This window comes from Rattus norvegicus, chromosome 6 (genome assembly GCF_021556685.1).
Source record: "Rattus norvegicus strain SHRSP/BbbUtx chromosome 6, alternate assembly SHRSP_T2T, whole genome shotgun sequence".
Lineage (NCBI taxonomy): Eukaryota > Metazoa > Chordata > Mammalia > Rodentia > Muridae > Rattus > Rattus norvegicus.
Genome location: NC_141539.1, coordinates 142934632 through 142955475, shown reverse-complemented (window position 1 = coordinate 142955475; position 20844 = coordinate 142934632). Strand labels below are relative to the sequence as shown.

The window sequence follows — 20844 nt, the reverse complement described above, 5'->3', positions numbered from 1 at the left end:
TTAATAAACCTGTATTTCAGGTAGCGAAGAAAAGGACTTCTCTGATGTCACAGTTGTACCGAAGATTGACACTCCGAGGTTGTCTAACTTTCTCCGGGCAGCATGCCAGGTGCTTTCTGTGTTGTGTGTCCTCTTCTAGTTATTAGTGCTCAGGGCTCATTGTATTGTCCGTGTGGCCTAAAATTAGTTCTTTTTTCTCAAGTATTATTTGCTTTCAGATGATCAGTAATACGTTCATTAAATGCTTTTATGTACAGTGACACTAGGTAAATATAGATCATTGAAAATTGTGTGGTTTTGGGTTTTCTAATTTCCTACAGCTGAAGATCATAATAAACTCTTAAGCCAAGTGTGTTGAGCTGGTGAAGCAAGTGTAGACCTGTACAGTGTTTATAAGTAATAAACAACTGGCTATGGAAAATGTCAAAGGACACAACTGCGAGGCTCCATGGACCACGGCAGACCTCGCCTCACCTGACTTCGCATTCACTCTCTCTTCATAATTTACCTGGCTATTGTGGAACTCACCCTAATCATCATAACTTTCATTCTATATTTCAGTATAAATTTTTAAAAGAAAAATATCTTTTGTTGATGTAAAAAAAAGTGTCTTAAAAGCCAAATATGAGTGACTTTGGCCTGGGCACATGAATTTAGGTTACCCTAAATACCATGTTTCAACATGGTAAACATTTCCACTAAGTTTTTAGTTACAGATCAAGAGAGAATCTTAAATCAAAGCACTTTTCAGATACGTTGTGAGAACAGTAGGTAGGAGGGCTACATCAATGTGAGAAAGTCTGTCCCGGAGGCCACAGACACTGCCTGATAACACTCTTAGTCATAAGGACAAGCAGAAAGGCTTTCAGGAGGCCAAAAGACAGCCTAAGATTATTTGTTTTTGGACTTGTAATATTACAACTCTCCACAATCACAAAGTTCTTTAACATAGGTGTGACCTAGTAACACTGGTAATTTCTAATAAAGATGTGAAGTTGATTTGTAATCTCTGTGTTGTCTCAAACTTTTCATATAAACTTAGAATTTAAATATGGACAGACATAAACAGGCTAATGATGTTAAACCTTGACAGACTGATGTGGATCAAGCCTGTTTATCAGACTGTTATGACTATCTGCCAGTTACTTTGTTTGCCCCAGTGTCACAGATATACAGGAGTGTGTGATTTAGAAATAGGATTAGGCTTGGCATATTTGTTATTATCATTAGATCCTGTTTTAGTATAAAGTTCTTGGAACTAGTAAGAAGAGAATCCTCAGTGCAGTGCAGTGAAAAGGGAGCTGAGCTGGACACCAGGCAGTGACAGGGACGAGTATGGGAGCCTGCTGCAGCCCTGCTCTCATGGCTTCTGTGCACGGCATGTCCCTGTCCAACCCAAATGCAATCCTGCCAGTCCTTGAGTCGTATCTCCTGCTTCCTTGCACCATTTCTGCTTAAGTGTCTCTTAAGTGTCTGTGTGTCCTAGAGATGATCTAGTTAGAGCCATTGCAGATATTTAATGCTGACTTAGGGTCGGTGCGTGACTGTCGCCTGTTTCTCCTTAGCACCTTGTTTGCTTGAGGGTGTTAGATGTCCACGCTGCCTCCTCCTCTAAAATTTTAATTGTATTTAGTGAAGGAAACAACATGTAATATGAGATAATGGCATACTGTGACATTAGTTTGCTATTACTATGCAAAGATATATATATATATTTAAAAAGTTATAGTGTGGTGGAGCCAAGCTATTTGTAGAAATGCAGTCTGCGGGGTTGGGGATTTAGCTCAGTGGTAGAGCGCTTGCCTAGGAAGCACAAGGCCCTGGGTTCGGTCCCCAGCTCCAAAAAAAAGAACCAAAAAAAAAAAAAAAAAAAAAAAAAAAAGAAATGCAATCTGCAAAAGGTAATTTTTTTTTTTGTATTAACTTGAGTATTTCTTATTTTCGAATGTTATTCCCTTTCCCGGTTTCCGGGCCAACGTCCCCCTAACCCCTCCCCCTCCCTTCTTTATGGGTGTTCCCCTCCCCATCTTCCCCCCATTAACGCCCTCCCCCCAACAATCACGTTCACTGGGGGTTCAGTCTTGGCAGGACCAAGGGCTTCCCCTTCCACTGGTGCTCTTACTAGGATATTCATTGCTACCTATGAGGTCAGAGTCCAGGGTCAGTCCATGTATAGTCTTTGGATTAGTCCCTGGAAGCTCTGGTTGCTTGGCATTGTTGTTCATATGGGGTCACAAGCCCCTTTAAGCTCTTCCAGCCTTTTCTCTGATTGCTTCAACGGGGGTCCTGTTCTCAGTTCAGTGGTTTGCTGCTGGCATTCGCCTCTGTATTTGCTGTACTCTGGCTGTGTCTCTCAGGAGCGATCTACATCCGGCTCCTGTCGGTCTGTACTTCTTTGCTTCATCCATCTTGTCTAATTGGATGGCTGTGTATATATGGGCCACATGTGGGGCAGGCTCTGAATGGGTGTTCCTTCTGCCTCTGTTTTAATCTTTGCCTCCCTATTCCCTGCCAAGGGTATTCTTGTTCCCCTTTTAAAGAAGGAGTGAAGCATTCACATTTTGATCATCCGTCTTGAGTTTCATGTGTTCTGTGCATCTAGGGTAATTCAAGCATTTGGGCTAATAGCCACTTATCAATGAGTGCATACCATGTGTGCTTTTCTGTGATTAGGTTACCTCACTCAGGATGATATTTTCCAGTTCCCTCCATTTGACTATGAATTTCATAAAGTCATTGTTTTTGATAGCTGAGCAGTATTCCATTGTGTAGATGTACCACATTTTCTGTATTCATTCCTCTGTTGAAGGGCATCTGGGTTCTTTCCAGCTTCTGGCTATTATAAATAAGGCTGCTATGAACATAGTGGAGCACGTCTCTTGGTTATGTGTTGGGGCATCTTGTGGGTATATGCCCAAGAGAGGGATAGCTGGGTCCTCAGGTAGTTCAATGTCCAATTTTCTGAGGAACCTCCAGACTGATTTCCAGAATGGTTGTACCAGTTTGCAATCCCACCAACAATGGAGGAGTGTTTCTCTTTCTCCACATCCTCGCCAGCATTTGCTGTCACCTGGTGTGAGGTGAAATCTCAGGGTTGTTTTGATTTACATTTCCCTTATGACGAAAGATGTTGAACATTTCTTTAGGTGTTTCTCAGCCATTAGGCATTCCTCAGCTGTGAATTCTTTGTTTAGCTCTGAATCCCATTTTTTAATAGAGTTATTTGTCTCCCTGTGGTCTAACTTCTTGAGTTCTTTGTATATTTTGGATATAAGGCCTCTATCTGTTGTAGGATTGGTAAAGATCTTTTCCCAATCTGTTGGTTGCCGTTTTGTCCTAACAACAGTGTCCTTTGCCTTACAGAAGCGTTGCAGTTTTATGAGATCCCATTTGTCGATTCTTGATCTTAGAGCATAAGCCATTGGTGTTTTGTTCAGGAAATTTTTTTCAAGTGCCCATGTGTTCAAGATGCTTCCCTACTTTTTCTTCTATTAGTTTGAGTGTATCTGGTTTGATGTGGAGGTCCTTGATCCACTTGGACTTAAGCTTTGTACAGGGTGATAAGCATGGATCGATCTGCATTCTTCTACATGCTGACCTCCAGTTGAACCAGCACCATTTGCTGAAAATGCTATCTTTTTTTCCATTGGATGGTTTTGGCTCCTTTGTCAAAAGTCAAGTGACCATAGGTGTGTGGGTTCATTTCTGGGTCTTCAATTCTATTCCACTGGTCTATCTGTCTGTCTCTGTACCAATACCATGCAGTTTTTATCACTATTGCTCTGTAATACTGCTTGAGTTCAGGGATAGTGATTCCCCCTGAAGTCCTTTTATTGTTGAGGATAGTTTTAGCTATCCTGGGTTTTTTGTTATTCCAGATGAATTTGCAAATTGTTCTGCCTAACTCTTTGAAGAATTGGATTGGTATTTTGATGGGGATTGCATTGAATCTGTAGATCGCTTTTGGTAAAATGGCCATTTTTACTATATTAATCCTGCCAATCCATGAGCATGGGAGATCTTTCCATCTTCTGAGAACTTCTTCAATTTCTTTCTTCAGGGGCTTGAAATTCTTATTGTACAGATCTTTCTCTTGCTTGGTTAAAGTCACACCGAGGTACTTTATATTATTTGGGACTATTATGAAGGGTGTCATTTCCCTAACTTCTTTCTCGGCTTGTTTCTCTTTTGTGTAGAGGAAGGCTACTGATTTATTTGAGTTAATTTTATACCCAGCCACTTTGCTGAAGTTGTTTATCAGCTTTAGTAGTTCTCTGGTGGAACTTTTGGGATCACTTAAATATACTATCATATTATCTGCAAATAGTGATATTTTGACTACTTCTTTTCCAATCTGTATCCCCTTGATCTCCTTTTGTTGTCTGATTGCTCTGGCTAGAACTTCAAGAACTATATTGAATAAGTAGGGAGAGAGTGGGCAGCCTTGTCTAGTTCCTGATTTTAGTGGGATTTCTTCAAATTTCTCTCCATTTAGTTTAATGTTAGCGGCTGGTTTGCTGTATATGGCTTTTACTATATTTCGGTATGGGCCTTGAATTAAAAGGTAATTTTTAATGGAAGGATAGCATGCTGCTAGCATTTTAAGAAATTTGGCTTGTCTCTGGGTGGTTTTTCTTTCTAAAAAATGTAGTTTTTATTTTATGTGTATGAGAGTTGCCTGCTGTATATATGTGAACCATATGTGTGTATTCTGGTCCTGCGGAGGCCAGAAGAGATCTGGACTGGGGTTACAGGCAGTTGTGTGCTAGCTACCATATAGGAGCTGGAATTGAACCCAGGTCCCTGGAAGAGAATGCTCTTCACTACTGCACCATCTCTCCATCCCCTGCTCACTTGTCTTTCAAAGGTGGTTGCTGTTTTGCTTGAAGAGGACCGTTTGGCAGCTGGACCCAGCTGGATTCCCAGGGCTCAAGACAAAGCTCTGAACATCAGTGACAGCTCCTCTCAACTGAACACAAGCCTACCGTTTCTTCAGAGTAAGAGGCCTTTTCTGATATCGGTTTCTAGTCAAACAAACGTTTACATTAGAATACTGATCATTGATGTTATATAGTTGTAATGGGACTCCGTGGCTGCAGAATTGCAAAGGAGTGTGAGGATTCTTTCTTAAGTGTATATGTCTGTGGTATTTCTTAAGTGTATATGTCTGTGGTATTTCTTAAGTGTATATGTCTGTGGTATTTCTTAAGTGTATTAGAAGAGGCCTGACAGCAATTTAGGTTAGTGAAGTTATTTGGTAAGTGGAAACTGAGATTGTCTGTGTTTGTTTTAAGTCCTGTAGTTCTTCTCAGGCAGTCCCTCAGGTAATGCAGGGCTATGGAAACAGTAAGTAAATAAAGCCTGATGTCAGACTATTTAAATTAGTTTAAACAAACTTCATTTGCAAGGTTAAATTTGAATTTTTATCTCATTTATTTAGTTCTGGTTTTTCAAGACATAGTCTCTCTGTATAGCACTGGCTGTCCTGGTACTAGCTTTGTAGAGCATGCTGGCCTCAACTGCGTGAAGATCTGCTGGTCTCTGTCTCCCAAGTGCTAGGATCAAAGGCGTGTGCCACCACAGCCTGGCTGTTTTATTTGGGTCACTGTCTCAGTTGTTAGGCTGGCTTTGAACTCTTGAGCCTCCTGCCTTGGTTTCCCCAGATTATAAGTGTGTGCTCACATGCCTGTGTCCATTTGATAAATCTTTAGGTGAGGGCAACTTTGTCTTGAAAGAATGAGACCAGTGTGGTAGCTGAGCACTCACGGCTCTGGCTGTGGGAAGACTTGCAGGAGTGCTTGGTGCCCAGCACTGGTCCTTCCTTCAGGACACGGGAGGAACACGTGCTCTGGCACCTGTAAAGCCAGACAGCTGTTGTCTGCCTCTGGCTCTAGACATTTCTTTTGCCTTGCCTGCTCTTTTGAGGTTGATTTAAATACTTTTTTGTCTTTTAAGCATTAAATGCATTGCTGTGTTTTCTCATTCTTCAGAATCTTTTTGTTCATGCTTTAGAAAACTGTAAATCACTGTACTTGGGGTTCATTGTTAACACTCAGGAGGCAGAGGGAAAGAAGTGGTGCTTTCAGGAGCGTGTGCACAGGGGATGGTGGCAGAATGGAATTATGGGAGTTATGCTCGTACCTAGAGTCTTCCCTACCTAATGCATGTCTGTTCGTGGAGGATTTGTATATGTAAAAGGAGAGGAGCCCTTTTCTTCACTTCCTGCTGGGCCTCAGTAAGATGAATATTGAGATAAAAGAAGGAGAGTGAGTTTGGAAAAGAGAGGGATTCAACATAGGAGGCAGATAGCCCCACTGTGTGCAGTTAGAATTTCATTCGTATTATGGTCCCAGGCTCTGGTCAGATCCAGTGATGCTTTCAGCCTTCATGGGACATGCCACTGCCACTGTCACTGTTGGAATGTGTTGAGATGAGGTCCAGCAGTGGCCTGTTTGCTCATTCATTTGTGGTATCTGAAGCATGCTGGCATCACTGGAGGAGGTGGAGTCAGCAGCACGTAGGTGAGACAGAGGTCCTTCACTTTGGGAACGTCTTTGTATCCCAGTAGGCTACAAGCTAGCTAATCGTGTAAGCGTGGGCTGTAGCAGAAAGGGTTAAATTCCAAGTAACAAAGACAGAAGGCCTCTCAGCATGAGCATCCCCATGAGGAGATGAGAAAGTGACCCAGGAAACATTGGCAAATTTCCCAGGAAGGTACCAGACCTACGTCTACCTTGGACCTCACAATCAAGGTGACCGGGAGGGACAAAGTTAGTGGTAATGATGGTCAGATCTCCTGTTAGCCATCAGTTATGTCATGAGTTTCTAGAAATCCCTACTTTCAAAATGGGAGCAGAATACAGCAGTCATAAACTTTGTCAGTGTCGAGCTGGTGAGATGACTCATTTGGTAAAGGTAGTTTCTGCTAAGACTGACTACCCTGGAATATATTTAGGGGAAGGAGAAAACTGACTCCTGCATGTTGTCCTCTGATATCTACAAATAGCACATGAGCACACGTGCACAGGCACACAGATACAAAGACATACAAAGGGAGGGAGGAGGAGGAGGAAAATACACACACACACACACACACACACACACACACACACACACACACACATATCTATATGAAACCTTAATGGTGTCACTGAAAACTACAAACAGGCCTCTGAGGTGTCTTAGTGGGTCATCACATTGATGTAGTTCAGGTCATGTAAAACCTGGAAGGAGAGAACCAACTCCATAAGATTGTCCTCTGCCTTGGACACATGTGCCTGCTTCTCCCTGTTGTGGCCACGTGCATATGCCCACACTCACAGCAGAGATCCAGTAACACTAGTGTCAGAGTTTTGCCCACGAGCAGTGAAGAAGCACATGTAACCACCATCATCTCTTTTCTGGAGGAGAACTTGAGGCTGTTTGGAGGTAGTCCTGAGGGTGTGGCTGTGAGTGGGTGAGGGGATGTGGAAGGACAACTCTGATCCTCAGGAGCAGTAAGCATGGGCAATGGGTCAGCAGATGTAGTTTTACTTAGCTAGTACTTTCTAGCCATGTTAACCCTTTCATGGTTGACTACAAAATTCTCACCAGACTAGGAGTTACCATCTACTATTTCTTTAGTTTATCAACAACAATTCTGCTAATGAGAACTGTATGGAAAGCAGCTCTGCCACAGACGTCTTAGAATTCATTCTTGGAATGCTATACTTGATTTTGGATTAGTTTTCTGCATGGAGTTCTGAGGCCCATTTTAAAGAGAACTGAGTAAGGGTTCCTAAGAATAATGTCCTAGTAGCATGCTGTGTCAAGAAGACCCCTCAAGCCATTTCTAGTGTGCTGCTGAATTTCTGACTCACACATTTGGTGAGGAGCTGCTACATGAGAGGAAGTGTGCTGTCCTGGCCTATGCTGCCCCACAGTAAAGGATTTCCCTTTACTCAAGCCACATACTCAATGCTGGACAGAATTTAGGTTTAGGCTGTAGAAGACTGAAAGCTGAGGTTTGGAGGTTGAGGATCTAGTGCTTTCCTGGCATATATAACACCTGGAGTTAAGTCTGTAGCACTGGATAAATTATGGTGGTAATGCGTCTGCAATCCCAAGAGTAAGGGAAGGAGGCAGCAGATTAAAGTCGTCCTCACCTGCACAGTGATGCGGGAAACCATGGATGTGCTGCACTTTGTCTCAGTGATGTCCCAGATCTGATATTTGCTCAGCTTTGAATGAACCATGTGTTCTTCTTCACTGAGTCGGAGTTTATGTAGGTATTGTGAAATATTTTAAATGATATAGTGAAATATGTTTTTCCTTCTCTCCAGGTCGGAAAGTATCCTGTTTGCATGCATCTCGAGTTCAGAGGCAGACCGTGGTCTCTGTTCATGACTTACCTGAAAAGGCTTTTGCTCCGTCTCTGGATAGCAGGCACCTTCTCTGTGTGTGGGATATTTGGCAGCCTTCAGGGCCCCAGAAGGTTCTGATATGTGAGTCAAAGGTACATTGAGGAGGAGTCTGTGCTTGCTTCTAGGAGGGTCCTGCAGAGAGGGTATGGAGATAACAGAACGAGTGTATGTATAAGTCATGTAGTATCTGATATTGAGCATACCAAAGAGAGGGACAGAGGTAAGAGAATGCGTGTATGAGCAGCGCCCTGTTTCTAGTGTCTTGGCTCTACAAGGGTAACAGAACTCATTAGTTCTGACTCTAGGAATTCATGGTTTAACAGGTTATTTCAGACTGAAAACCTCAGGATTATCATGCTGGAGGCTCTCTGTCACCTGTAAACTGGCAAATGAACATAGCTGTAGGCCCTAGAAAAGTAAGGTCAAGATAGCCTCAAGGCCAGTCTGTTTGGATCATGGTATTGAGGGCCTGATACTTTGAGATGTCTTAATATTCTTGTGATTTCTTCTTCTTTTCCTCTGACAAGAAGCATGTAACCCAGACTGGATTCTCTATGCAGTTGAAGATGGCCTTGAACTTCTGCTCCCCCCACTCCCCCTCATGAGTGCAGGGCTTGTAGAAGTGCCCACCATACCTATTACAAGTTCTTAAAATTGTTTGTACTGAGTGCCTTTGTCACTTACTCAGATTCTTCTGCTGTCCATGTGACTCTGGCCTTGTTACTGTCAGGGCCACTGGCATCCTCCCGTCATGTCACTTCATTTTTGGTTGGGAGGGACTGTCTTGATGGTCTGTACCCACATGGATACTAGATGCCTTATTGTGATCATATCCCTACTGAATGGATTTTCTTATTCTGTTGTCCATGTGAAAAACCCACACTTGGGCAGTTGAGTTTTATTTATATGTACAAGTCTGTGTTCTACTTAACGGTATCCTGTGAGGACCTTCATGTGTCAGTCCATAGTTAGTGTCTGTGACTGTGTCTGCTGTGGATTGTAGACATTAACTTCTGTGATTGACTTTTCAGGTCACTTGCTGCTGCTTTAGCCCTTTAAAAGCATTTCTGCTGTTTGCGGGAACAGTGCATGGCTCTGTGGTTGTGTGGGACTTAAGAGAAGACTCCAGGATACACCATTACGTGAGACTGAGCAGCTGTTTCTGGGCTTTCAGGACCCCAACATTCTCCACTGGTTAGTGTTGTCTGTCTGCCCTCTAGAAAAGCCTTGATAGATCTGAGGACTGAAGATTTAGCTTTCTGCTTTTATTCATTTAGATTATCCAGAGGAAGAGATATGACTCTGGATGAAAGAGGCATTTGCAAAACAAAACATGGAGAATGATCAAGGAGACACCTGATGTCTGCCTCTGGGAACACACATACATTACACCTGTAATCTTATGGGGGCATCAGAAAGGCTCACTGGCTAGCTCGTGGGTTGTGGGTTGAGACCACTCTGGGGATTGACTGACTCTTTCACAAGGGTTACATATCAGATATCCTATAAATCATATATTTACACCACGAGTTGTAACAGTATCAAAATTTGACTAATGAAGTAGCAACAAAAATAAATTTATGATCTGAGGTCACTACAACATGAGGAACTGTGTTAAAGGTCCACAGTATAAGGAAGGTGAAAATCACTGTTCTAGGCCCAATAAGAGACCTTGTCTCAAAAAACAAAACAAAGCAAACAAAACAAACCAACAGCAACAAAACAAAACATGGAGAATGATCAAGGAGACACCTGATGTCTGCCTCTGGGAACACACATACACATTACACACACACACACACACACACACACACACACACACACACACACACACACACACAAAGAGCAAGCATTTTCCACCCGTACGACTTCCTCTAAGCGTTTTATATCCATAACTCTCATACTAGCCCTCCATTCTGTTGTTGAGAAAGGTGAAATGCTTGTCTAAGCCACGCTGACTGCACGGGCAGGTGCTGCACTCAGAGCTACTGTCTGGCCTATAGCAAGGCCTTGGCCATGGCCTTCATCGACTGGCTTCGTCCTTTAGGAGCTAAAGTCCCGCTGGCTGAGAGATCAGGCTTGGACCTTCTCTGATTCACTCTTTTCCCCAGCCTTGTCCCTGTCCTGTTGAACCTGAAAAGCACACACCGCCACTCTGGTACCACAGGCCACCAATCTGTTATCTGTCATTATTCTGTCCCCAGTCTGCTCTGTCCAGATGCGGGAGAACGAGAACACATGTCATTTGGGACTTTTCACTGCTGAGAGTTGCAGCGGGCACTCCCTCAGCTGCTTGCTGCTGTGTTGCACACCGTGTACCTCACCAGCATTGAGGCCACCAAGTGTTGTTAACTGGCCGTGTCAGTAAGCATTTAGTTTTAATTTTGTGGTTTCAACTTGCACTGAGAAGAGCTAATGATCCAAGTTTATGTTCATATGCTCATTTGTCGCCTAAATATTCTTGTTGGGTATGCCTGTCTAAGTGTATGCTCACTTTTTATTATGGAGTCCTTGCTGTCTTAGGCTTACAGCAGTGCTCATTTCTTAGCCTCTCAAGTGGTGAGATTATAGGCATGATCTGTGCCTGGCCAAGTTTATCTTATTTTATTGTCCTAGTGCTAGGTAGGGACTGGACCCAGGGGTTTGCGTGTGCCAGGCCAGCACATTACAGACTGAAATACATCTCCAGCTCATTAGGCTTTGAAGTGTTATATACGCCTGGGTATATTTTACAGTCATTTTACCATACTCTGTATTCCTTTTTGTAAAATTTCCCTCCAGAGGGAGAAAGTTTTAAGTTGGGTGGAATTTGACTTATCAATATCTTCTCCTATGATCATGCTTTCACTGTCATGAGGAACTAAACATCACAGAAGTTGGGTTGTCCCCATGCTTTCCTGACCTTTTGTTCTTTAGGGTTTACATTTAGGTCTGGTATGCAGACCACAGGCTTACTTTTTATATAAGAATGTCCCATTGAAATTCTCATTTCTGGTCACCATTTCACTGCATCCAAAGGTTTGGCTGTAGGTGTAACAGTTTGATTGTGATATGTCTCAGCATGCATCTGTTTTCCGTCCTCCTTGTCCTGACTGTCACTGAACTTTCCATTGCCCTACAGTTTGTACCCTTTGTAGAAAGTTCTATATTTGGAAAAAAGTGGAATAAGCCTTTTCAGGTAAGGGTAAACGTGTAAGTTTTCATCATGGTTTTTAGTGGCCTAACAGCCAAATAAGTTTTTCTTTTAAATTCTTAAAATAAAAATAATAGAAAAAATAAAAACAAATGTTATAGATAAACTTCTCAGTTTACTTACTGAAAGAGTAAATTATAGCTTTGTGTACAGGTTTTTGTGTGAACTTGTTTTTATCTCTTCTGGGTAAATAGCAAATATAATGGCTAATACTGATTTTCAACTTGACAGTATGTAGACTTACTTTTGAGGTAATCCTGGAGGCATGCTGAGTAGGGATCAATTAGATTAGGTTAGCTTCTGGGCCTCTCTGTGAGAGGTTATCTTGGTTGAGATGGGAAGACTGTAGATGATATCCTCTATCGCATTGTGTGTATGAGAGAACAGTGCTTGCGCTCTCTCTCTTTCTCTCTCTCTCTCGCTCTCTCTCGCTCTCTCTCGCTCTCTCTCTCTCTTTCTCTGCTCCCTGACTGCACATGTAATCCAGCAGCCATCACAGGTCCCTGCTGCCATGGCTTCCCTGATGAGATGGATTTGCTTCTGGGAATGTGTGCCAAATTAACCCTTTCTTTCTTTCTTTCTTTCTTTCTTTCTTTCTTTCTTTCTTTCTTTCTTTCTTTCTTTCTCTCTCTCTCTCTCTCTTTCTTTCTTTCTTTCTTTCTTTCTTTCTTTCTTTCTTTCTTTCTTTCTTTCTTTCTTTTTTTTTTTTTGGAGCTGGGAACTGAACCCAGAGCCTTGTGCTTGCTAGGCAAGTGCTCTACCACTGAGCTAAATCCCCAACCCTAACCCTTTCTTTCTTATCAGATATTTTGTCAGAGCAACATGTAAAGCCACTAAGTCAACTGAAGAACCAGATTCCTGTATTGCTCAGTGGAAAAGTGTCAGCTGCTTTAGGAAGTGGCCACACATCTGCATGCGTCCAGGCAATGAGTGACGCCTGCTGCACCCTCCCCAGCCTACAGCATGTCCACTGAGTAGGGTTGGGTCATTCCAGTTGGTTGAAGTGGCTCCTATGCTGTGACTTGCATGTCCCTTGAGACATTTGGAGTAGACTTGTCTTCTGTATGCTCAGATGCCATTTGTGTGTCTTCTTGGTAAAGTACCTGTTAAGGTCTTTGTCCCATTTAAAATTTCTTGTTTTCTGGTAATGAGTTATTGATAAAAGATTTTTATGAAGTAAGGGTTTTGCCAGTGTTTCTCCTATCCTGTGATTCTCTTCCTTAAGTACCTCTCCAATCACTTTTATCATCACAGATACGTTTCTTCTTTGTATTATATTTATATCTGTGCTTTACACATAAAAAGAGCAAGCTGCTTTTTATTTCTGTTCTAGCCAGTTTTGGCCCTTTTGGGGAGATACTATTGCTATGGAGAGTATTTGCAATGATAGGTACCATATGGATTTTTATGCTATTATAAAAGCTATCTTTTTTCAAACAAGGAAAAGAACATGCAAAATTTGTTATATGACTTGGGCTCTAAGTTTTCTTTACTATTGCTGTAATACAGTACCCCAAGAAATACATCTTAAAGAAGAAAATACTTATTTGGTTCACAATCCAGGTTCTAGGCCACGGTAGCAGGGAAGCTACAGTGGCAAACCGGTTACATCACATCCACAGCCAGAAGAAGAGAGCAGGCCACAGCTTAGTCTGATCTCTCCTAAAGCCCAGCGGATGGTACCCACTTTCTTCAGGCTGGGTCTTCAGGCTTGTAATCAAGACAGCCCCCACCAGGTCAGCCTGACCTAGGTCATCCTTATTGAGACTCTGAGGTGATAGTAGATATTGTGGACAGTTAACACTAACTGTCACATGGCCCAAAGGATACCTTTTAAAACATGGCATTTTCCAACTGCTAATTCATATGAATCTAGCATGTTTTCAAAGCTCTAAATTCCTAAACCATACATGATTTTGGCAGGAGACTGGTGTGGCCTCCTCTCACTTCAGATGCTTACTTTCTAGAAAGTGATACAGCACTTTCTATAACTCAGGCATGCTGCCTTTCAGTTGATGTCATCTCTGTGTATGTGATGTGTAGTACCTGTTGTCCCAGGGTTGAGGGAACAGTGACAGGAAAAGTCCGTTAATGCACAGCACAGGACAGTCATTCTTCCACATACTTCTAGTCATGGCTGTTGGATCCACAGATGAGTACAGTGGACTGACTGACTGCACATAAAGCACTCCGTGAAAATACTCCCTTTGTTCCCTTTTGCTGTCTAAATATCAGCAGAACTCAGGAGTGTGAAACGATGGAGCTCCTGTAAGAAGAGGGATCCTTCACATCCCGTGGGAAGTTCCCCCTTGGGAGCTCTGTAATGTCTTTTTATTTGCTTTTTCCCAAGTTCAGTACAACGCTTTCTTTTTCTTTCCAGTTTCTGTGTGGGGGTTTGATTTCAGGAGCTTTCTCGTTTGTTGTCTAAGTACATTGCTGAAGCAGTCTGCAGAGATTTTGTTCTATGGGGCGACTGTCTTCTGCTCTGTGCTTTTCTCAGGGATGTGGCGGGGCAGTGTGAGAATAGTCACACCTGAAAGTGCTTTGATTTCCTTAATTTCTTCCGGCTGTAGCTGTGTGTGGGATTTGAATCTCTGATTCCCAGCATTCCGTAGGCTGCTCTTTGCATCCATTCGTGTGGGGCAGTACTTGTGATCGTGGCTCTGTGCCTGTTGAAGAGAGCTTGGTCTCATGCTCTGGCCGGCACTGCTGAGTTCCCAGTCTTTGCCGTTCTCTTTCCTTATAAGTTGCCCACGAAGAGCACTTCCTGACGGCCCTCTTGTAAACCCCTTTCTTCACCAGCCTTTCTGGAGAATTCTAGGCCCAGAATCATGTCCTCTCTTTCTGGAGTGCCTACTTAAGTTTCTCATTGTCACAATGCTCTTGGTCATTATTTTATCTTAGTATTCATGGAGTATTTTGATTTCCTTCTTACTCTGTATACGTGTTTCCTCAGTGATGTAATGGCTTTTGAATAGCACAAGCTTTAGTATTCATTTCTTGCTCTTCCTCTTACAAGTGGTTTAAGATTGGAGTCACTGTTTGCTAGAGATGCTAAAAATCATGGACATGGATCTTGACGTGTGGCCTATGTGAGTCTCGTGACTTAAGGAGACAGTTGTAGGTCTTTAGACCTGGAAGCTTCCCTAGATTAGCTGTAATGCTGATTTCATTGCTAAGATGTGAGACTTACAGTGGGTGCTGTGAATCTTTCATCCATAGATGGAATCCTCACATCGGTGAACCACCGAAGCCCTCTTCAAGCCATAGAGCCGGTTGCCACATCTGCCTACAAAAAACAGAGCTTTGTGCTTTCACCCTTTTCTACTCAAGAAGGTATAAGATCCCTCGCACCCATGATCTCTTCTGCAGTAGTCATGCAAAGGTTGTGCTTACTAAAGCCACTTTTCTTCGTTTGTTTCTGCTCTCATTAGAAATGGCAGGCTTGTCATTTCACATCGCTTCCCTGGATGAGAGTGGGGTTCTCAATGTATGGGTAAGTAGGAAGCATTGGGGCCACACAGCCCTACAGACAGCAGAGTGAACCCAGGAGGGAGGAGGCAGTAAGACCCTCTGTTCTCTGAAGGGGTAGGAAGTTTCCTGTCCTTTGACCTTTGGGAATTTGTAAGGAAGATTTAACAAGACATCAGTGCTAGAGGTTATGTCAGGACTTGTACAGAGAGCTATTAATGAGGTTACTGAGGGGAGAATACTAAGATAAAATAATGAATACGTTTAAGTCACTACTAAAACAAATGATTAGTCTTTTTTATGAAGCAGTTATATTTTTTAGGATCTAATGTAGCATGTTATTTTATTAAAGCTATGCTTTGTATAGATTGTTTCATAGTTTAAAATGTATCAGTATTCATTTTTCAATATTCTGTTTTTAGGTGGTTGTTGAATTACCAAAAGCAGATATCTCAGGTTCAATGAGTGATTTAGGTAACTATTGAAGTAAAAATTAATATTAACTATTGTTTGCTAAAATGAATAGAGATTAAAGATACAAACACCTGCTATGGAAAATAAGTAATTGGCAACCTGAAAAAAACAGAGGTCAGAGTTGTATGTTGTATACTTTCTCAGCTGCTGGATGGACATCTCATTAGCTGGAGTGCTTGAATGATGTCTGACTCCATGTTCCTTTCTGTAGGTGTCCTAAGCTCTGCTCAGAGCTGGCATTCTCAGGCAACTGTCTTCTTTCCTTTTCAGAATACTTTAGGTTCCCATGGCACATGTCCTCCTTCATCTGGGGCTCTCTTTTGTGCCTTTGGATTTACCTAGTGCACATGAGTGTACCAAGTTTGGCTGTCCTCAGGCCACATGCAGTGGGAATCAGAATGCCCTATGTAGAGCAAGAGAGATAGGGAAACATGCTAGGTTCTCCCTTGGTTTTCTGCTTTCAGACCACTGGGTATGGCTTTCAGTTCTAAGAAGCCTCAGGCAATTCAGTCCCATTAGATGCTGTGGTGTAGTTTGTCTTTACTTTAAAGTTAGCTTTCTTACTCTGAATTCCTAATCCCTTCTCTAGTTCTCTAATGGCAAAGTCTCCTCTCATCTTATTTGTGTCAAAGGTGTATCCCCCAGATTTACACTGGCTTAGTAAGGTCCCCAGATTCAGAAGAAGGTTCCTCACCAAGCCAATGCTGGTCACTTCTTGTTGAAGTTCCATTCAAATCAGATTGACTGTGGCTGTGGTTGAGACTAGGCTAGACTGATCTGTAGGTCTGCCATCTCTGTGACAGCACCATTACCATGTGATGGATATAAGAGCAGGTCATGCAGTGTTCTTGAAGCTGCCCTTTCTAGCAGTGAGTTGAATATATTCTTACATGGTTTTAATTCAGCTGCGCTCAAAGTTCTGGATAGTACCTTGCCTAGGGTTTGGGTTTCAACTTTATAGATCTCTAATTCTTCTCACTGCAGTAATATACCAAAGGGAGAGTAGCATTAGGACAGACATTTAGCAGAGCATCTGAGGAGAGCAAAGGAAGGGATGGGAAATAAAGCCAGGCCTGTGAGCTGGAGTGCCATGATGCTGGAGCAGAAGTTAGAGAAGCTGATGAAGAGAAACTGAGGCTGGAGGAGTTTGGGACACTTGTAGCGATTCAGCAAAACCTGGAAGGTTTCCAAGAATGGCTTTGAATGACAGGTGCCTTGGGTATTTACACACAGGGCTGGCTTTTTAACTTAGTATTCAGTACTTATGATACCCACCATTCTCACCAGTCTGAAAACGTGGGGATTTCTGATAACAACCTGCAAATTCTTGACTCTCCTCTTTAGCCAAGGCACAGGTACCTCAACTAGACTTAGAGGGAGTCCTGCTTGTCATTTATATTTTGGCATTCCTTCTGGTTATAGATACTTAACCAGTATAAAAAAGAGTGAATCCTGACAACTGTAGATAGATTTGATTCACACTAAGAGGTGTGCATGTTTCTGTTCGTCTGATTCTAGGTCTGATACCTGGAGGGAGGATCAAGTTGGTGCACAGTACTGTAATCCAACTGGGCCACAGGTGAGACTCCCATGGGGCTTAAACGCCTCCCTCATCCCTGAACGACATTGCTCCTGTGAAATGCATGCTGTTTTTGTAATGAGGACCCAGTTCCTTACATTCAGTTTTTGCTATGTGAATAGTTAGTAATAAGCCAATGTAACAGAGGTTTTAGATATAGACCTAATATGTATTCATGAAATTTTTTTTAGCTTATAAATTAATAGTACTTGACTGATTTTCATCCAGTTTTAATTTAGACTTAAAGTTAGTTCAACTTGATCAAATTAAGTTTTAGGAACTGGAAACACTGAAATAAATGTTATTCATGGGGTTGGGGATTTAGCTCAGCGGTAGAGCGCTTGCCTAGCGAGCGCAAGGCCCTGGGTTCGGTCCCCAGCTCCGAAAAAAAAATGTTATTCATAAATTTACACGTCTAGCGAGACACACCTGTAATCCTAGCATCTGGTAGGTAGAAGCACAAGGATCAAGAGGTCAAGGCTGTCCTTGGTTATACAGTGAGTTGGAAGCCAGCTTGCTCATATGAGAACCTGTCTCAAATAAACAAGTAAACAGAATACCAACCAATAAACAAAATTTTATTTCTGCTTTTACTTGTGGAACTTAATATGAAGTACAGATTCTTAAAGAATGTTCCAGTATTAGTAGTATTTATGTATTCCACCTTGGTTTCTAAAGACATATCTAATCCTATACTCGAAGCTGACAGTTAGCATGTGAATTAATTATTCTTGAAAACTCTTGGTGCCTGTGTCATCATCATTATACAGAATATAGTGAATACAAGTATGCTTAAGAGATTTCAAATCAACTTACTCGACAAATGTAATTATAGTAAATAATTATATTTACTTAATATATAAATATAAAGTATTTAATTATATAAATATAAAGTAAATTAGTTAAAGTCATCAGATATGTTACAGAGGCAACCATGCACGCTGTTCAGGCTACTGCCTGCCCTTGTGTGCATCACACATCTGCTGGGCTTCAGTAAGACTCTTTTCTACTGTAGACTTTCTCTCTTCATGCCATGCATTGTTTTTATTTTTTAATTTTAATTTCCTCCAGAAATTAACATCTTCCAGGACTGATTATATACTCTTCAAAGTGAAATAGTAGTGTATTTGATGACATGTTTTCTCTTAAGAAGTCATAGGTGTGTTTCTACAAGATCTGTGGGAAAGGAGGAGAAGAGGAAGACTGGATTATAAAGAGAGTTCTAACTTAGTAGCCTCCCTACCTGGGGTAAACTGGCAGCCCGAATTACACACCAGGTCTTTGTCCCCTCTTCTGCCAGTTGTGGACTATGGATGTCCTGGGTGCCATAGCCATTTTGTCCTCAGTGATCCCAACAAGCATGCCAGTGAAGAAGGACGTTCCTTATGTGTGTAGTTATGAGAATGATCTGTTGGTAGCATGATCATAGGCATGTGGGAGCTTGAAGGAGGGGATTGGTTGAGTCTAGAATGAAATGGGAGCTTTTTGAGGAAGTGATATGTGGTGGTTCGAATAACTTCCCATAGGCTCATATACTTGAATGTTTAGTCACCAGGAAGTGGAATTATTTGAGAAGGATTTGGAGATGTGGCCTTGTTGGAGGAATTATGTCACTAGGATGGGCTCTGAGATTCCAAAAGCCCATGCTAGGCCCAGTGTCTTTGTCTCTATCTGATGTAAAAATCTGAGCTACTGCTTCAGCATCATGTCTGTCTGCCTCGTTCCATGATGATCATGCACTGATCTTTTAAAATGTAAGCAAGTTTCCAATTAAAAGCTCACTTTAGTAAGAGTTGCTGTGGTCATGATTTCTCCTCACAGCAATAGAACATTAATTATGACATAATCACTGGGATTGATCCTTAAAAGATCAAAGCTTAGTACAGGAGTCATGATTCTAAGACAAATATGCTTGTACTTAGAGATACCTGCCAGTGCGAACTTGAGAAAGGTGGGGTGAGTTGGGCTGGCCTTGACATGTCTGCTTCTGTGATGACAATCTAGACAGTGGCTTGAAGCGGGCAAGGTCTTACTCTGAAGAAGTGGAATGTTATTTTTCATGATATAGGATAATCAACTTGGAAAAATTTGAGTTTGGAATACAGGAAGGAGACCGGAATCAAGGAAACTAGTTTAGAGACCACAGAAGCAGCCTGAATGAAGAAGAGCGTGGGTGTGGAGAACCTGCCGTGCATCGAAGAGTACAATTGGAACCTGGTGCTCAGCCAGGTCATTAGGCCTTTACCATTACCTGTGACTCAAGCCCTGTGCAATCTTAGATGCGTTGGGCTTGCCCCATAGTAGATCTAAAACTGAGACCCGTGCACAGGACTCCAGAATTCACTGCCTCTGTAGTGTGAGGGACATTTAGAAAGTTTTACCCCTAGCTGAGGGAAAATGGGTACTTGGAAGAACTGGAAACCTCAAGTTTGATGTAGGCTCAGGAACCTGCTAGTTTGGGATGTGAACATCCGAGTCCCAGTGATCTTGAGACATAAGGGCATCTGCCTGCTGGGAAGCTAGAGATTAAGGGATTTCAACAAGACATCTGCAAAAGATGAGTTCATATGCTCACCTGCCGGAAGCGTAGGGAAATGGTGCACCTCATTAGAACTGTCATCACGGTGGAACTCATTGGTCAATACTCACTCACCTTGTCTCAGTATCGGACCTGTTGGCAATCATGTTTAGAAGCAATATTGTAATTTCTAAATTTTTCAGCAATGAGTACTTAGATAGTAACAAGATGGTGGATCTGCAGAACCAATCAAGTGTGTAATACCAGAAAAAGGAATAAGAAACAGAATAGATAAAGCCATGGAGGCAGCCTGGTAGGAGCGGCTCCTCACTGGGGGCAGTGTGATAGGAGCGGCTCCTCATTGGAGGACCTGTGATAGGAGCTGCTGCTCATTGGAGGACCTGTGATAGGCGCTGCTGCTCATTGGAGGACCTGTGATAGGAGCTGCTGCTCATTGGAGGACCTGTGATAGGCACTGCTGCTCATTGGCTGGAGTATGGCACAGCTAAGCGAGTGCAGGGCATAGTCATCTTCCGGGTTTGGCAAAAGCCATGTGTTTATCTCTGCCATTTATTTTCAGTCTTTCTCATAAAGATGGTGAACTGTGGGGGTCCACACAGACACTGAGTGTCAAATTCCTGCCTTCGGATCCTAATCACTTCGTCGTTGGCACCGACATGGTTAGTCGTTTACATTTTATCCTTTCTACCTAGCTTTACCTGATAAATATTGTTACATCAGAGTGACTTACTGTTTGCTTTTCATATATCTGAAAATTGTTTCTTGACTATTGTCTTGTCCAGTCTTGTGTCTAATACCTTTCTTTGGCTATTCTTGGTGTTCATGGAACAACTAGGGACTTATAAGTCACAGTACCAGGCAAGATTGGAGAGTCTCTCCCAAGGTGTTCAAACCTCAGCAACATGGTGTCAGACCAATAAAAGTTAACGTGATTGATTTTTCACCGTTCGAAGAAACAGTATTCTTGGTAAGAAAGTCACTTTTTGGTGATATTATTTACTTTTTGGGGTAACATAACATTGTGATTCAGTAGAAAATTTAGAAAGTTCTGGTCTCTTAGTGGTTTACAAATTAATCATTAGTTGGACCTCAGTCAGCTAAAAATGAGACACAGAGTATTATTAACAGAAAACTAAATCAAATTGATTCAAATTTAACTCATGTAAGAAATACAGGGTATTATAGA

The 20844-nt window shown here is 42.1% G+C and overlaps 1 protein-coding gene across 15 annotated transcripts in view; it reads left to right on the top strand.

Annotated features, from left to right (window-relative positions):
• Positions 1 to 20844, top strand: part of Dync2i1 (dynein 2 intermediate chain 1) — a 56425-nt gene that overhangs the window by 29270 nt on the left and 6311 nt on the right. For all 15 annotated transcript variants that reach the window (NM_001433999.1, NM_001433997.1, NM_001433996.1 and 12 more), the window contains 10 exon segments: positions 21 to 109; positions 4868 to 4997; positions 8322 to 8494; positions 9434 to 9596; positions 14818 to 14931; positions 15030 to 15091; positions 15489 to 15540; positions 17059 to 17119; positions 20218 to 20317; positions 20494 to 20625. In NM_001433999.1, coding sequence (NP_001420928.1) covers positions 21 to 109; positions 4868 to 4997; positions 8322 to 8494; positions 9434 to 9596; positions 14818 to 14931; positions 15030 to 15091; positions 15489 to 15540; positions 17059 to 17119; positions 20218 to 20317; positions 20494 to 20625 — 1076 coding nt within the window.